At 54.5% G+C, this 17,290-nt stretch overlaps 2 protein-coding genes across 2 annotated transcripts; one reads left to right on the top strand and one right to left on the bottom strand.

Annotated features, from left to right (window-relative positions):
* Positions 1-20: 20 nt before the first annotated feature.
* Positions 21-11,605, top strand: PCYT2 (phosphate cytidylyltransferase 2, ethanolamine). The gene is given in 15 exon segments (XM_069799546.1): positions 21-208; positions 788-876; positions 1,647-1,808; positions 3,706-3,772; positions 4,273-4,357; positions 5,432-5,476; positions 6,313-6,378; positions 6,380-6,517; positions 6,864-7,002; positions 7,633-7,715; positions 7,895-7,972; positions 8,642-8,707; positions 8,970-9,035; positions 9,528-9,616; positions 10,311-11,605. Coding segments are annotated over 15 exon segments (1,452 nt in total). The 3' UTR covers positions 10,402-11,605.
* Positions 11,606-16,436: 4,831 nt separating this feature from the next.
* On the bottom strand, positions 16,437-17,231 carry NPB (neuropeptide B). The gene is made up of 2 exons (XM_069799544.1): positions 16,861-17,231; positions 16,437-16,612 (listed from the first exon to the last, which is right to left on the bottom strand). Exons 1-2 carry the CDS (start codon positions 17,077-17,079, stop codon positions 16,484-16,486), a joined length of 348 nt encoding a protein of 115 aa, XP_069655645.1. The 5' UTR covers positions 17,080-17,231; the 3' UTR covers positions 16,437-16,483.
* Between the last annotated feature and the right edge of the window lie 59 nt (positions 17,232-17,290).

Raw genomic sequence — 17,290 nt, 5'->3', positions numbered from 1 at the left:
GGGCGGGGACGCGCCCCAAGATGGCGGCGGGGGCGGGCGCGGGGCGGGGCGGGCGGCGGCGGCCCCGCTCGCTCGGCTGCGGGCGGGCGGGCGGCGCCGCCGGTGACAGCGCGGCCATGCTGCGCAACGGGGCGGCGGGCGGCGGCGGCGGCCCGGCGGCGGGCGGCGCGGCGGCGCAGCGGCCCGTGCGCGTCTGGTGCGACGGATGGTGAGTGGGGCGGGCGGGCTGGCGCGGCGCGGCGCCCGGAGAAATAAACGGTGTTTGGCTGCGCTGGTGCCTCCGGTTCCTCTGTGACCGCGGCGCGGCCGGGCTCGGCGGCGGGCCGGGCCCGGGGCAGGTCCCTCCCCGCGGAGCCGCCGCCTCGCCCCGGTGCGTGCGGCAGCAGGACGCGACCGCTCCGCCGCCGGGAGCGCCCCCGGGCTCAGCCGCCGCCGCACGGGCCCCGGCGCGGCCGCCGGGCTGGGCCGGGCCGGGCCGGGCCGGGCCGTCCCGAGCGCCCGGGGCTGCGGCCGGGGCCGGCCTTGGGGACAGCGCTGCTCTCCGGCCCCGGAGAAGAGGGGACCGGCACCCCGCTCTCCGGCCGCGGCTGGGGCAGGCTTGCTGCGGCGTGCCGGGGTGCTGCCGCCTGCCCCCGACGAGCCGGCTGCGAAGGTGGCGGTCCTGCCCGGTCAGAGATAGCGGAGGGACTGTAAACCTTTGAGCCCGTGGGGAAGGTCACCTCCTGCACCTTCCTGGCAAAGTGCATCCTTGTGTCCCCAGACTGAACCGGGGCCGTTGTCTTTCTAGCTATGACATGGTGCACTATGGCCACTCGAACCAGCTACGCCAGGCTCGGGCCATGGGAGATTATCTGATTGTTGGAGTCCACACAGATGGTAAGAGGCTTTCTCAGCTTTTCACCTCGTGCTGCCTCTAGAATCGCCCAGCAACGTTAGCCCAGCAACGTTAGCCCCGAGAGAACGGAGATACTCTGATACAAAGCAGGCTTCTTCCTGCGTCTCCGCAAGGAGCAGCAGCCTCCAAAAGAAAAGTGTCTTCCCTGGGTAAGGGAGTGGAGTTGCCCCTTTCATGCTTTCCAGAGCGAGGGTTTGGTAGTTCAGAGCTTGCAGGCTTCGTTTGAGGGGTGAGCTGTATTCTGTGCTGTGAAAACAGTTGAACCAGTTGAAAATCAGTCTGGTTTTGCTGGGTGCAAACGGCAGAACTGATATTCCAAAACAAATTACTGTGTGGAAAAAAACTCGTTTCAAGCCTATCTGGAAGTTAAGTGCTAGGAACTAGTTCTTGCATGTGAAGATGGATTTTAAATGGGTTTATGGATACATATTTTCTAGTAGGAAGCTGTTGTTTAAAAGGGGAATTTCCCCTCCAGGGCTGCCAGGAATCCCAGGTAGTCCCCCCAACAGGACATCTCTGGGTACAGGGAGGCGCTGAGACCTTCTGCCTTCCGAGTGACTTCCAGGGCCTTTGTTATGCACTTGGGAAATGCAACTAAATTAAAATGTTTTCTGATCTAGCTGGGGCTTCCTTCTCTACCGCAAACCAATTCCAAGCTGAGTATAAGCCCACAGTGAAGAGGCTCCTGTAGGTGAGAGTCTTCGTAGCTGTAGTACATGCTTCTAACTGGGTTTTTCTGTTTCTCGCCCAGAGGAGATTGCCAAGCACAAGGGCCCCCCTGTATTTACACAGGAGGAGAGGTACAAAATGGTGCAAGCCATCAAGTGGGTGGATGAGATTGCTCCAGGAGCTCCCTATGTCACCACACTGGAAACCCTGGACAAATATAACTGCGACTTCTGTGTGCATGGTGGTGAGTGGTATACTGAGGTGACAGTTGTATTAACGCAGGCCCTCCAGGGCTTGCGTGCTCTTGGTTTCCCTGCTGCAAAGTGAGGAACGTTCTGGCCAGTGCTGGCCATCAGGGGATACCTTGTGTACAGAGGTCTGCCTTACCAACAGCTGCTCTGGGCGGTATGGCTACTCCTGTTCCGGTATTCTGGAGAAATATGTCTGTGTGCTAGGCACCCTAAGAGTGGCCAGATCCCTTGGTTTTAAGCATCCCATTCACTTACAGAGGTGAAAGGCATTGTCTGACAATTATTCTGAGGTTGCCTTTAGCACCAGCAGAAATTTGTGTATAGGGGAAAGTAATTTACAAAACTTAAACATGAAAAATGCTGTTCAACAGGTAAGTGTGCGGAAATACAATCATGTTTATATCTACTTATACTGGGATGAGATCAGATCTGAAAAGCTTCTCTCTCTTCATCCAGCTAATAAGCTGTTCAAGGGCTTAGCTGACCGTGTGGTCAGAGACCTAGTTCTTATTATGAACACTTTTCAGTTTACAGTCACTGAAGAGAACCAGTGTTCTGAGGAAACATTCTTGCTTTTGTACTCTGTCCCTTCCTGGAAATGCTTCTTGTGTTCATTCAGCCTCAGCACCTCCTCCCTACCCTTCTGAAGGTATTTTGTTAGTTTAATCAGGAGTAGCCTTTGCACTCATTTCATGTATCCTTCCTCATCTGATCCCAGCCACCTGCTATCAATAAGCCAAGTATTTCATTAAAGGTAAATAAATTATTAATCTTCTATAAGATAGATACGTTTTTTCACATGGACAGGGTGATTATCAAATTCCTTGTTAACTTGCCTGCCCTAAGTGTGTTTGGGGTGTGTGACCCCTTACTAGACTTGGTGAGGGATTATGGCAACAGAGGAGCACTCATAGCCTTTGCTCCAGTTGCCCTGCGTTTATCCCCTTTGCCAAATCATTCAGCACTCCTACCTGAATAATATCCTTGCACGCTGCAGTTTTGCCAGGTTGTGTTTATGCAAAAGGTAAGTTTTGAAATAGCTGAGCTTAACTGGGAAGGTGACAGGCAGCAAACCCACTGTTTCTCCCTCTCCTGGCACGCAGAGCTCTGCTTGCAGTATGGTCTCTTCTCCTGTGCCCTGAGGTGAGGGTGTAGGATTTTAGAAGAACAACTCTGCTGCCCGGAGCATGTCACCCCACTGTGTGAGAGAGAGCACTTGTGAGCTGCCAGCACCTGCACTGTGAACTGGCTGTTTTGCCAAACAAAAGCCAGCTTAGGTTTCACTTGTAAAGATTTTATACTATCACTAAAAGTAGGTGAGAGGTGTTTCTGTAGAGTTGGGAACCATGCCAAAGATGAACAGGAATTAACTCTGTAAAAGGGTAGCTTGATGTCACTGTAGAAGTGCCATCACTGAGGGGTAGAACTGGCTGTTGGAGGACTGTTTAATCAGCTGAAGAAGTTGTAACATGAACTCAATGGCTAAAACCAGTCCTAGAGAAGTTAAGGTTAAGGTGCTTTTTAACACTGAGACCGATGGTAGCTGTTGATTGTCATTCAGACAATAATTCAGTCATGCCTGCTGCTGAATTCACCGCAAGGGCAACAGGGTCGGATCTTCTGGACTATCTAAAAAACAGTGGACCAGATGGCTAATGGTGTTTAGCATCCAGGAATATGCTTGTCTCCACAGATAGGGTAGTCTTGCAAACCCTTGGCATTTCCATGGGATGCAGGATGTATCCCCTGTGTATGCACAGGGATTCCCATTGCAGGAGTTCTAGTCTGGCATATGTGCTGGACCTGTTCAGTTGTGGCTGCTGTCATTCTAAAACAGCTTTTGTGCAGGAAGGCTTGGGGCGCAGTTCTGAGGCTTTTCTCTCTCTGCAGATGACATCACCTTAACGATAGATGGCAAGGATACCTATGAGGAAGTGAAAACAGCGGGGCGATACAGGTAACCTGTCGTTGCTTACCTTCTTACCCTGTTTTGGGCAGAGTTTCTGGGAGTTCGTGCTCCAAAGGGAAGTCAGATGAAAGACAGCTATCTTCAGGTCATGCTTTAATTTTGCTGTAACATGTGTCAGAGCTTCAGTTGCTCCCACCATTTTGGCTTCCAGGAAGTGTTGCAGACTAGCATCTAACTGGTGGGGCCTTCCTGTTCCTGGCAGATGCTAGTTCTGGCCTTGGAGCCTCACGGGGAGTTAGCTCTGTTGGGAAGTCTGTGCAAGGTAAGTTTTCCTCATATGAGCAGTTGCTGTGGTGTGAAGAAGATGCAGGGGCTCAGCAAATGAATGCTGTGCTTTATATCAAGAGCAGGTAGAAGGAAGACTTTCTCAGAATGGCCCCTGGTTTGGATTTATCAGGTGTCACAGGTGTTCCTGTGGTAATGGTGGGAAGAGAAAGAGGCATATGCTCCTGAGGCTTCTGCTTTATCCTTTGCTTGTCTCCCTGCAGGGAATGCAAACGCACCCAAGGTGTGTCCACTACTGACCTCGTTGGCCGCATGCTGCTCATGACTAAGGCTCACCACAGCAACATAGTGAGTGAGAGGGCTTTGGGTGGGAGTTTGGAGTCCAGGACATATGCTACCTCTTTGCTTTTGCTGTCCCAAGTGGCAGTAGAGCTCCTGGGTCTGGCTCCTGGGTGCACAGAGAACTGGAAAGCTGATTATGGGCAGTGGCAGCAAAACAACCTGCTTGTGTTTCCTTAAGCCTGTCTGAGATCACAGTGTGATCTCAGCCCATGCTGCTTTGGAAGGGTGTGTGGGGGATAAAAGCTACCATCCCTCATGATTGGTGTGGGCTTTAGCAATGTTATGGGGACTACAGGCTAGCCTATGGCTTCTCCGAGGGTGAAACTACATAGTGCAGCCACATTGGTCTGTCAGCCCAGTGCTGCCAGAATTGGAAAGTCCTCTTCCTTCCCACTGAGCTGCATGCTTCTGCCTTCTGCTGTCTCTAGTCTTATCAGACCTTTCTTGAGTCTCTTCAGCACACTACCTGGTAGATAGCTAACCTAACCAAAGGAAAATAAAGGAAGTAGGTTTATGTTGGTTAATGAGTTTAACTGATTTTGTAAACAAGCAATCCAGTGAATGGAAGGACCTAGGTAACAGCAGGGACAAGGCAAGGGACCCACAAGAGAATTCGGGGGTAGAGGGAGATCCTTCTAGTGTGCTGAGCTGTTAGATTGGCTTAGCCATAGTATGTAAGTTCACACCAAGATCTGGCACAGTGCCATAAGCTGTCTGCAGAGATCTAAACCTGTCTCTAGTGGAGTGTCTTTGGAAGAAGGAGGGATGCTTGTCCTGGTAGGGGCTTGCGTAGTTGAGGGAGGACGTAAGTGTGCAATGTTATCAGGTCTGCAGGTTGGGCAAGAACCACCATCACCGTGTGGTGCCAGGCTGGGATCAGATAAGGACATGTTTCATCTGACTCATGCTGGGACACAACTGTGGTTTAGATATTAACTAGTTTGTCAGCCTTTAGTGCCAGGGATCAATGGTATGCAGTCTGAGCCTGGACTTCCCAGCACTTCTGTGACACACAAGCATATTCTTGGTTGGATGAGCTATGTGAGTGCTTAAACATTTTGACTCTTTATCTCCCTTCAGGATGAGGACCTAGACTATCGGAAGCACACTGACAACTTTGGGAAGGTAATGTGAGTTCTGGTCATGGACGTCTGGTTGTTGTCCTGTCTGAGAAGGATTCCAAATGTGCTTTCTGGCCTGTGTTGCAGGGGTTTTTTTCCCCCACATTTAGTAGTAACCTCAGTAAATGTCTGCTGCCCCCATAAAGTAGCTGCTGTAGACAGTGAAATAGGCAGGTGTGGCCGTGCAGGGCCAGCGAGTGAACTGTCCTTGTGCAGCACATAGAACTGCTGCACCCACTGAGCCTTTGCTGTTTTTCTGGCTTGCTTGTAAATTCTTTATTGCTGCTTCCTTTGGGACCTAAGTGCCTGCAGTTCCAGCCTAGGGACAGCCTCTGTGATTGCTCCTTTTAGTGCTCTTGTTTTTAAAGGTGTTGCATTAGGTCTGGAAAGTGTTGGTGTAGCAGGCATGTAGCTAGCATGCTGTACTGCAGATTTCACATGCTTGGTCTTCAAGTAGCAGAGCAGTCCTCCTGGGGTTCTCTGCCGCTGTGTCCAGCTACCTCTAAAGAGCTATCAGCCCCTTTTTTTTTTTTTTTTTTCTGTGGGTGTTGGCTTGTCCCTCATGAACAAGCACCTGGACCTACAGCTTAAGTCTTTTTTACTCAGGGGGCTTGCTGACCAGGCTGAATCATCCTCTTTGTTCCCCACCGTGTTGTGTTTTCTTAGCAGGCTTTACGGGGCCTGTTGCTCCAGCATGGCTGTTTCCTGGTGCTTGGATCTGGGGAGAATGCCTGGGCACTAGGCACCCTGCATATCCCCTGTCAGCTGAGCCCCCCTTCTGCATGGTGCCGTTTGTATGGCTTGCCCTGGTTTCAGCTGAGTTGTCTTGGTTCTTTCAAGTCTTGTAGAGCAGCTAGCTTTAGGGGAGCGAAGCTGGTGCTGGAGCTGGTGCTGGAGCGGGTGGAAACAGCGGTGGCTGTTTCCAAAACTGCCACGTGGCGGGGACAAAGCTCCGTCTTCGGTTTCATCGGCGCAGGGACCTGGCCCTTGCTGGAGCTGTGGGCGATCCCCTCCTGGCTTGGCGCGCCATCGGCCAGGTGAACTGGTAGGCTGCCTTAAAGCTTAAGAGTGTAGGTAGGTTGTGTGTTGTCTCCCTTGGTAAGCTGGAAATCCAAGACTGCTCTGTTGCCTTCCTCCTTCCTGAGCTTGTTTCTTGGCATCTCCTTAGCTGGCTGTTGAGGGGACGATTTAGACTGTGTTTGACAGAGCAAAAACAGCATTTGTGAGATTTCATAAGTATTTGGTGCCAGGAATGTAGCAAGTGCAAGCTAAGAGTTGTGATACTTGCTAGCAAGTTAAGGCTAGCAAATTGCCTGCAGCTCCATTTGTGTGTTGTCCAAACCCCCTCCTGGAGCCTGAAAAGGAAATGTGTGTGGTATGTGTTTTCCCAGGGGCCAAAAGGTCACAGTCCCTGGACTGGCGTCTCGCAGTTCCTACAGACATCTCAGAAGATCATCCAGTTTGCATCAGGGAAGGAGCCACAGCCAGGAGACACTATCATCTATGTGGCCGGAGCCTTTGACCTGTTCCGTATCCTTGACACTATTTTGTCAAGAAAGTACCGTTGGTCTTTTTGTTTGATGTTTTCATGTTTTGAGGCACCAGACTAGGATATTTGCCTCTTCTTTTTTTTTTCTTTTCTGTAGGTGTGCATGTGAGGGAGGAGGCAGGAGTTGTTACTGGCAGTTTCTTAGTCACAGGACACTGAGAAAGGAACTATTGCTCCTCTCTAGAGAGATTTGTGGCTGTTGGAGGATTTCAGGAAGACAGTTGGATGCTTTCCATGCTCTAGTGATCACACCCTAGTCCCTCTTGAGGACGGGCTGTCATAGACCAAGTGACTGCACAGGGCATCTGGAGCAGATGCTTCATCCCTGGGACAGTCACGGAGGCATTGTCCCAGAACACCTGAAACGGGTAGAGATTCTGGACAGAGGCAAAGTTGAGTCCATGTGAGGTGGAGCTGAAAAGATGTCTGGCTTTTGCCCAGAACCTGTGGAGCCTGAGGAGGAAGGAGGCAACTGTTCTTAGGACATAGGCAACAAGTAATGCAAAAATAAAATCCGTGGGATTCCTGTCTCCCACTGTGGTCTTTCAGTGCATCTGTTACTGTCTTACCTATTTTCCACATTAGTTTCAATTCCTTAAACAGGTCTACAGATATTGGGCATGTGGATTTCCTGGAGAAGGTTCACCAGCTGGCAGAGAAACCCTACATTATTGCTGGGCTGCACTTTGATCAGGTCTGTATATAACGTCCAAAGACAGAGCAGCGTGGCCCCTATTCTTTCTGAAACAAGCAGGTCATGCTCTGGAAGACAAGAAAGGGATGTATTGGCCAATACAGGATTTTCATGTTGGGGAAAAAGTGAGAGGGAAAGGGTTTGTGTCTCTTCTAATTGTGCGTGGTGCTTTGCCTTAGGAAGTAAATCGCTACAAAGGGAAGAACTATCCCATCATGAACATCCATGAGAGAACACTTAGTGTCTTGGCCTGTAGGGTAAGTGCCTGTTGGATTGGTGCCTCTGCGCTGTTCCAGAAGTTGCCTGGAGCTGGGTGGTGTTCACCTGTAGCCAAGAATCTTGCATGAGTTCTTTGGTGTGCATTGAGAAGGTGAAGACAAGACTGATTCCTTTAGGCTGCCAGAGGTGCTGATGTGCTCTCAGGAGGAATGACTAGGCTTCTGTGTCGTCCTGGCTAACCTGAGCTATTGAACTCTTCCACCTCTGTTCCACCGGCCATGAAAAGGCAGGATGCCTTGCAGAGTGCTGCTCTGCTGTATGCAGACAGCCATGTTCTTGTAGAAAACTCTCTGCTGCCTGCAGCAGGGGAGAAAATTCCTGGGAAAGAAATGTGGGGAGGCCCAGAAATGTGTGCCTTGAGCAATTAACTTTTGGATTTGCTCTATATGCACTACCAGAAAGCATATTCTTTCGTGGAACAAAAAGATGCTGTGAGACAAGCAGTGGCTGCTAAACCCACTTTTCTGTTCCCTTATTTTGAGCTCCTAACTCTATAACCAGAAGACCTGCTCAAGTCTGTTTAGGAAGCAGGCTGGCCTCTGTTTTGTTTTTTTGGTTTGAGGTTTTGTGGTTGGTTGGTTTGTTGTTTGGTTGTTTTTTTGTTTTTTTTTTTCCAAATCTGGACTTTCACCTGGTTTCTTTTCTAGTACGTCTCGGAAGTGGTGATTGGAGCCCCCTACGCTGTCACTGCTGATCTGCTGGATCACTTCAGGGTGAGAGTCTTTGCCTATAGATGGACATGAAGATGTTGGTGTGTGATGTGCTTAGGGAGCTAAAGCGGTGCAGGAAAACACAGGGGTGTAGAAGACAGGTGGTCCTACTCAGCAGGATTACAGGGAGCTCCAGATGCACTGCCAAGCCTGGTACTGGAGGGGTGGCTTTGCTGATTTCCAGGCTATGCTGCAGTGAGTGCAGTGGCAGGGAGAGTCCCTGTCATCTTTTGGATCTTGTCAGTGACTTTGTGTCCTTCTCCAGGTAACACTTGTGTGTCATGGGATGACGGAGGTGGTGCCAGATAAGGATGGTTCTGATCCGTATGAGGTAAGCTACTAGCTGCTGTTGTCCGCGCTTCTTTGTCAACGTTTGATAGATACAGCATGGCTTTGTTTGTGTTCCTGAGCTGAGAATTTGTATTGCAGAGGATGCTACCCAAGCAAGTCCTTGGCAGGTGATGATGTTTTTCATCCACCCCGAGGTGTAGCTACTTGGAGCAGAGCCTGTAAATCATTCACAACAGCTCCATTCTTTTAGTCACTGTTTTGTTTTGCCTGTTTCTGATGCCTTCATGGCAAAGTGAGAAATCCTGTAATCTTTGCTCTATGCCAGTCCTGGGCAGCCTTGCTCAGCTCCCATATACGTGAAGCCTTGCTTTCAGCAGTTATTTATTCTGCCTCCTAGGACATCATTTTGTGTTGTGCCTGGCTGAGTGCCCATAGGACCTGCCATGACTTCTGCTCAGCTGTCACTACTGAGCATGTAAACCCAGTGGTCCTGTGTGTTTTTCACCGCTGAGTCTGCTGTGTTTGTTTACAGGAACCGAAGAGACGCGGCATTTTCCAGCTGGTGGACAGTGGCAGCAATCTCACCACAGATTTAATTGTGCAAAGAATCATCAAGAACAGGTTGGCTTTCTTCATCTCCCAGTTCTGTTGCATACTGCTCCATCCAGCTTGTCTGAGGACTAATTAATGGGATCAAACAGGAAGAGAAGGGGTTATCTAAAGGTACAGAGTCAGTGAACTGGTCCTTCATCTTCCATAGCTTGGGCAGGCTGCTTGAATGTGGATGGACTGGACTGTACAGGGAAAGGACCAGCTAAACTCTAGTATGTCAGAATGTGCTTCACAGCATGTTTTACTATTTTTCCTCCTCCTCCTCTATTAATGATAATATTTCCTTGCTGTATTCTTGGGGAGAGAAGCATATTGCTTCTTTCAGAGCTTTGCTCTTTCAGGCCTGAGCCCTTCACCTTCAGTGACCTTGGCTCAGATCAGTGGTAAATTTGATTTTAGTATTACGGCACTAAATCATCTGTCCCAGGACAGACCAAGCATGCAATAGCAGTGTCTTCTGCAGAAGGAGAAGTAAGTAGTGTTTGACCAGTCTGGGATCCTGGGACTTCGGAGTGATGATAACAGTTGTGGGAAGCTCTGGGTGCTGGCTCTTGAAGAGGAGTTGGGGCGTTACTGGTGAGGTTTCTGGAGTACTCAGAGCAAAGCAGCGCAGGAGAAGGCAGTGCTACCCTGCTCCAGGTCCTTTTAGTCTACTCAAGATACGGAGGGATGAGAATCTTGTGGCTTTTTGTGATTGATGCAGGCTGGAGTTTGAAGCTAGGAACCAGAAGAAGGAAGCAAAAGAGCTGGCTGTGTTGGAGGCCATGAAGAGACTGGAAGAGGAGAAGCACTAGGCCAGCAGAGAGCCAATGCGTGGGTCGCAGAGCGCCGCAGTCTCACCCTCTTGAGGAGCAGACAGCTCTTCAAGAGGGGACCCCTGAACGGGGACACCGCTGCCGGCATGCAGGATGTGCTGTCTTACCCTCTTGTCTCATAGCTCCTCCTGCACTAATTATGCAGACATAACGAGTCGGGATCCTGCTGCCTAGTTTTTCCTCCGTTAATCAGCTCCCGTCCCCTTTCCCAGGAGGAGATTTGACAAAAGGAACAAAAAAAAAAACCCCAAACCAAACAGTTTTAATTATAACTAATGTTTTAACATGTTGATGTGCTTTTACCTTCTACCATTTCTGGCTTTTAGCAGGGAGGGAAATGGAGCAGCCACCCAGGCTCCCTTTGCCCCTCCAGGTTTGGCTGTCCTGACCATTCCAGAGCAGCCCTTCGGGTGGTGGCCCGGACAGACTGGTGAGAACAGCCTCCCTGGGGAAGGGGCACAGCACCCGCAGTTCCTCCTGCAAGCTTTCGGTTAGGGACACTGGGCCATCAGTGTGCTGGCTGCTGGAGGTGCCAGCAGGCCTTGTGCTCTAGGGTTTGCCGTGCTGCCTCTTCTCAGCCGCTGCTTCTGCATGAATACTAGACCCAAAGCTACTTTGGGTTTAGTGGGATAAAGCCTCTCTCTGCTGTGACTGGTGCCAGCGAATCGTTTGCTGCCCCAATAACGGGCAGTGGTGTGGCAGCTGCTGAGAGGCATGTGGCTGGTGGCACAGGGACCCTCGGTTCTGCAGTTTCCCTGGCAGGTTGAGGCATTTCTCCACATGAGGCATGGGAACCCTGGGGGCTTTTGCCAAAGGCTCTTCCTGTCTTGAGGCAGCAGGACCTGGCATTGCATGTAGACCGTGCTCAGCGCCCTGCTTGCTGCTGCGGCCAGAGTCCACCTTGTGCCTGACGGGTTACCTAAGGGAAGGACCTTGTAAGCTGAAATTTCATGGCTGTTTTCTGAGGGCTGACATGCAGCACGTGTGCCCCTGGGGGGAGGTGCAGGGCCTGAGGAGGACGGGTGCTGGGCTGAACCCCTTTCTGCCTCTTACATTCCAGGGTGCTGTGTTGGGTGTCCTGGGCTGCTCCCTGTACTGTGCTGGACGGTCCTTCCACGCCAGTTCTGTTGTCCTCTCTGTTGTAAACTTTTGTTGCTGATCATTAATAAAATCTTGAAGAGTTGTGTATTGGTCTCTTTGGGGCTTGAGCCTGGGTAGCAGAAAGGGGCCAGGCTGCTGGCTGGAGACTCTGTTCTACAGCAGCTTTTTTCCCTGGAGCTCTGATGGGAGCTGGGGAGAGGCTGCTGTGGCCTGAGAATGAGCTTGTTGCCCTTGGGCAGCCCAGCCTGAGCTCTGGAGCACTTTGGGTTTGTTCCGGCGCAGGTGTTAGGGATCACTCTGCCTAGACATTGCTTGTTCTCACTGGGAGAGGAGGTTTTTGCTGAATTCACTAGAGAATTGAGCTAGACTGTGTGAAGAGGTCTTTCTGTGTTCTGGGGTTTTATGCTTTCTGGACTCCAAAATTGCAGAATTTGTACTGGAAAGGTGAGTCTCAGCAGTTCGGCGGGCACGTAACCATGGTGGGTATGGAAGGCGGAGGTGAGCTGGACTATTCTGCTGATGGCTTGCGGTGTATTGCAATGCCAAAGCAGCATCTGCAAGCAGCTGTGGTGGGGACAGATCAGCTGTGGAGCTTGGGGTCTCATGGTTGCGTAGGTGCTAATCCCAGACCCTGTGGTGTCATATTGGCATTTCAGTAATGAGTGTGTCATCTGTGACGAGCCAAGACACCCACCTGTGTGGGAACACTCCCTGCTGAGCACTGGGCACAGGGAGGGACTGGAGAACTTGGAGCCTCCCGTCCTCTCCTGATGTAGCTGGAGCCCCTTGAGTGCCTGCAGCAAGCACAGCAGTCCCTCCCCGCGCCGTGTTGAGCATGGGTGATGCTGTGACTGTGTCCGCTCGTCCTGGGCTCCTCCCAGCTGTCCCTTGCAGCCTGTGCTGGTTTGGGCTAGGGTAGAGTTTATTTTCTTCATAGTATCTAGTATGGGGCTATGTTTTGGATTTGTGCTGCAGACAGTGTTGATAACACAGGGATGTTTTCGTTACTGCTGAGCAGTGCTTATGCAGAGTCAAGGCCTTTTCTGCTTCTCACCCCACCCCACCAGTGTGGAGGCTGGGGGGGGCACTAGAAGTTGGGAGGGGACACAGCCGGGACAGCTGACCCAAACTGGCCAAAGGGATATTCCAGACCATATGACGTCGTGCTCAGTATATAAAGCTGGGGGAAGAAGAAGGAAAGGGGGATGTTTGGAGTGATGGCGTTTGTCTTCCCAAGTCACCATTAGGCGTGATGGAGCCCTGCTTTCCTGGAGATGGCTGAACACCTGCCTGCCGATGGGAAGTGGTGAATGAATTCCTTGCTTTGCTTTGCTTGTGCGTGTGGCTTTTGCTTTACCTATTAAACTGTCTTTATCTCAACCCACAAGTTTGCTCACTTTTACCCTTCCAATTCTCTCCCCCATCCCACTGTGGGGGAGGGAGTGAGCAGTTGTGTGGGGCTTAGTTGCCAGCTGGGGTTAAACCACGACACAGCCCCAAAGCTGCTTCTGAGACCTGGACGCTCCCAGCCGTGGTTGCTGCGCTCCGCATCATTCTCTGGGCTTTCCCTTCCCTGGGGTGCTGGCGCTCTGCGAAAGGGCTCTTCTCCAGCAGCGGGGCCGTACTCTGTGGGCGGTTCTGCAGCTGGAGGAGAGGAAAGGGCAGCCCTGGGGGGGTGCGTGAGTGATCCCAAACTTCTGCTGCCCTTTTTGGCAAGAAGGAAGGTGCTTCCTCTCTGGGAAGGTAACGCCTGTCTTGCCTTGCTGGCTGGCGGCAGGATGGTGACTCTGGTGAAAAGCCTGTTGCTGTGTCCCCTGCCTGGCTGGAGACAGTCCCCAGGGTCTGGGGAACGGACACCTCCCTCCCAGTGGGTCCAGGCAAGCCCTCGCTGCTGCTGCTCCTCTGCTGCTGTGCAGAGGCTGCTCTGCTGCAGCTCTCCAGCCAGGACCAGGGCTTTTCCCTTCCTGACCAGAGGCAACAGCTGCTGCAGATGTTGGGCAGGTTGGGGATTCACCCCTGATGGAACCGGCCGTTCTGTGGGCTGCACCAGCTGGCTTGTGCTGCAGACTGTGCCCTGGTTCAGCTACACCCCAGCGGAAAACAGGGCTAAGGTCTTCGCCAGCTGGCCAGGGGTCTCCGCTGCCCTGAAGGTCTGTGAGATTGGGCTGAGCCCTGTCCTTGTCCCAGCCACAGTTGGGGTGCGGGAGTGGGCTGAGAAGCGGGGTGAGTCCTGGCCTGGAGCAGAGTGGCTCAGGCCAGTGCTTTGCCCACTGTGGGGTACAGGGGACGCGTGCTGGGACCCCATCACGCTGGGGCAGAGCCGGTACTCTGCTCTAGTCTGCGTCACTGCCCTGTGCGCCCTCCTGCTGAAACCCCGCTGCTTTGATGCACATCAGCTCTGCTGCCCGGAGCTGGCAAAGTTGCCCCTCGCCCCCGGAGTAATGGTGACTCTGAGCTGTCGGCCCCTTCCCAGGATTCGCCGGCTGCCGAGCGCACAAATAACCCCTCTGCAGCACACAGCCCCCCTCCCACGGAGGCAGCAGAAGAGTTTGTCATTAAAAACAAACAACTTGGCCACAGTGACACATGTGCCCCAGGCTGAGCATCTGCATGTAAATGAGCTGCCTCTGGGACCCAAACAGGTACTGTTGTTATTAAAAAATGACAAAAGTACTTTATTTCTGCTGTCACCATGCATGGGTACTTGCCTGCTGGTATAACTTATTTGCGTGGAAACATCAGCTTTGCCTGCTCAGCTGGCACGCGGTGGAGCTGTTGTTCCTTGGGGCTTCTGAGAGCTGTTTCTGAGTTTACTCTGAAAACTTTTGCATATGATGTTCCTTTCTCCAAGTGCCTCTGGGCCCTTCTTCTAAGCTTCTGTTTACTGACAGCCTGAGTCCCACAGGCAAAAATGAGCGTGGAGTTAAAATGGGGGTGGGGAGAAAGGCATGAATTTCAAGTTTGTGACTTTCCTTGTTTTCTGGGGGGTTTATTTCCAACGCCACCCAAGCACAGGAGATCAGAACTCTGGCTCCTGCACCCAGCCCGAGGCCCCCTCCCTTGCAATGCAGGTTGCAGCAAGTGTGTGATGTTTCTCTAATGGGAACTAATTCACTGAACAGTTGTAGCAGGTGCCTTAAATCTTGTAAGAGCAGCTGTGACCCTGCTAAGGGGAGCCAGCAGCTTCAGCCCAAACCCTGCCAGGGTGCAGGGCCCCCAGAGCAGGGCTGGGGTTGGGGCTCGTCCCCCAGGGCCCTGTTAGCAATTCATGGAAAGGGGTGATGGGGTGAACAGACCCCAGAGCATCACCATAGGCCACTGCCACCCTGGCCAAAGCCCGGAACAATCTCCTTGCAGTGCGTTGGTCCTGCTGTGCACGGAGGGCTGGGGCTCTGCAGCCGCTTCCGACGCATGGTGGCTCCAGGCGGGAGCTCAGCACCGGGACAGTGGCTGGTGCCTAGCTGGCACCTTACTGCTGCGGGCAGTAGGAGGGCTGCACCTGGGACACCTGCGTGGCAACACCGCTGCTGCCGCAGTTGCCTGGCCAGTCGTGAGATGCCGGAGCACTTGGGGTGCCCACAGGATTTCAGAGACGGGGCTGAGCTTAGTGGTGGGCGCTAGCACCCTGTGGCAGCTCCGGTGGGGGCTTATGGTGCCATGCTGATCCCTGCCATGGCGGGGATGCTGGGCTGTGTCCCCTGTGATGGTTGGTGGCCCTGGTGCCCACCAAGCTTCCTAGGAAGACACTGGCACCGGCAGCCTTCAATGGAGCCATGCTGCACCCCAGGGCAGGTGCGCCAAGTCCTGCGGGGTGCAGTGCATCACAGCCAGGGGCACTTGGGGCGGGGAGGGTGTCCTTTCATAAAGGGCACAGTGTCTGCCGTGGGCAAGAGCCTCTTGCCAGGTGAGGCAGGGCCCTGGCAACCTTCATGGGGGCAGAGACTGCGACCAGACTGGGTGCTGCGCCCCTGGGGAGGAGGCAGCCCTCTCTCAGCTGCCTGGTGTGTGGGGGGGTGCCCTTGCCCAGGAGCAGCTGGCATTGGGGGGCTGCTGCTGCCCCATTCTTGTCACTGAGTCCATGTTCTGCTGCCGGAGCACAGCCTGGGTGCCCCGGTGCCAGGCAGGGGCTGTGCCTGGGTCTCCTGCAGCGCAGGGGGTCAGCAGGGCCCTTCCCGGCTGGGGGACATGGGGACAGAAGCGCCCTGCCTGTGGTCACCCACCGCTCAGCAAAGCCCCATTGGTTCCTGCTGCTCCCCGCAGCTCACACCATGGGCATCAGGCTGGCCCTTGGGGCTGCCAGCGGGGTGGCAATTCGCTGGTTGCGATGGAGTGATCTTCCCTGATGGGTGTTTGAGCAGCCTCGGCAGCTGGGGGGGGAATGGGTGCTCACAGGAGCCCGGGGGCAGTGGGGCTGTGAGGCCAGGGCCATGCTGGCACTGGCGTGGGTCCCAGGGGCATGGTGGAGCCCAGAGGTTGAGCCGAAGCAGCTGGCAAGAGGCAGGTGGTGGGTGCTCAGTCGGCTGACCAGGCTCCCCACTGTGATACCCATGAGGAAACATGGGATGGGGTTGCCCACCTCCCCAGGGGTCCCCACGCAGCTGCCGGCTGGGGACTGTGCTCAGCTCCAGCTGTGATCCTGCTGCCAAGTGCCCCCCACCCACTCCCCACCGGGCTGTCACTGCCTTCTCACCTGGAACATCTCCGGAGCCCCAAGTGCTATGTCCTGCCCAGGGCACAGCCCGGTCCTGGCTTTGTCCAGCCTGACCTGGGGCAGCTCCAGCCCCAGACAAGGCTCTGCGGGGCTCAGGGAGCTGCAGGAAGGGGACGGCTGAGCAGCCCTGAGCTCCCCAGACCCGGGTGGGCTCCCCCCACCCCACAGTACCTCCCTCCCCTGCAAGAACAGACACGATGGAGCCAGCCCAAGCACATTTATTGTCACCACGGAGCCACCAGTGCCAGCTCAGGCATCCGCACACGCCACGGGGTCCAAGGACACGGTCACGTCCGCCTTGCACTGGAGAGCGCCGGCAGCTCCAGGCAGCAACCGGCAGCTCCGTGGCTCGGGGGCCACATCCGTCACGCACAGCACCTGCAGGGGAGACCATCAACAGAGACCAGGGTCCCCCAGCAACACGGCACTGGTGGGGGGAGCGGAGGTGCCCCCACCGTGCCCCAGTGCCCAGCAGCCGGAGGACCCCGCACCTACAGTGTCCCAGTGCCCGTGGCCGGGTGCCCGGTCCCAGCACAAACTGTGCCCAGCGTCCCACGGGGAGCGGGAGCAGCCCCAGGGCCCACCGTGCCCCGTACCCCGTACCCCGAACCGGCCCCGGTACTCACCGCGGCGTGGAGCCGTGCGGGCGGGCGGGCCGAGCCGGGCATCAGCGCACCGGGGCCGGGCTTGGCGGTGCCGCTCGTGTCGGAGCGGCGGAGCCCAGAGAGCAGCCCCGAGGCTCTGCCCACCGAGTAGTGGTGGGGCCCGGCCGCCGGCCGGTACCAGGGCTCGGCGGGGCGGCAGAGGCAGAGCAGCGCCAGCCCCAGCCAGCGGGCAGCGTGCATGGTGCCGGCGGGACCGCAGCGCTCCGGGGCCGCCGCCGCCACCGCCGCTTTTATAACCGGGCGCCCGCCCCCGCCGCGCGGCCCGCCCTCCCGGGGCGGCGGGGGCCGCGGGGAAGGAGGTGTTCGCCGGCGGCCCCGCAGCCGCCCCCGGGGCAAGCCTCGGTGCGCGTCCCGACACCGACCCGCCCGCCCCCGCCCCCGCCCCCGATCC

The sequence above is a fragment of the Haliaeetus albicilla genome, chromosome 12 (genome assembly GCF_947461875.1).
Source record: "Haliaeetus albicilla chromosome 12, bHalAlb1.1, whole genome shotgun sequence".
In the NCBI taxonomy this organism is placed as follows: Eukaryota; Metazoa; Chordata; class Aves; order Accipitriformes; family Accipitridae; genus Haliaeetus; species Haliaeetus albicilla.
Note: the sequence above shows the minus strand (reverse complement) of the source record. Positions and strands in the feature narration are given on the sequence as shown.

Excerpts from the sequence above, each read along its gene's own strand:
- NPB (XM_069799544.1), bottom strand. The coding sequence starts at position 17,079 with ATGCACGCTGCCCGCTGGCTGGGGCTGGCGCTGCTCTGCCTCTGCCGC. Across the intron at positions 16,613-16,860 it reads CCGCACGGCTCCACGCCGCG|GTGCTGTGCGTGACGGATGT; the intron begins GTGAGTACCGGG and ends TCTCCCCTGCAG.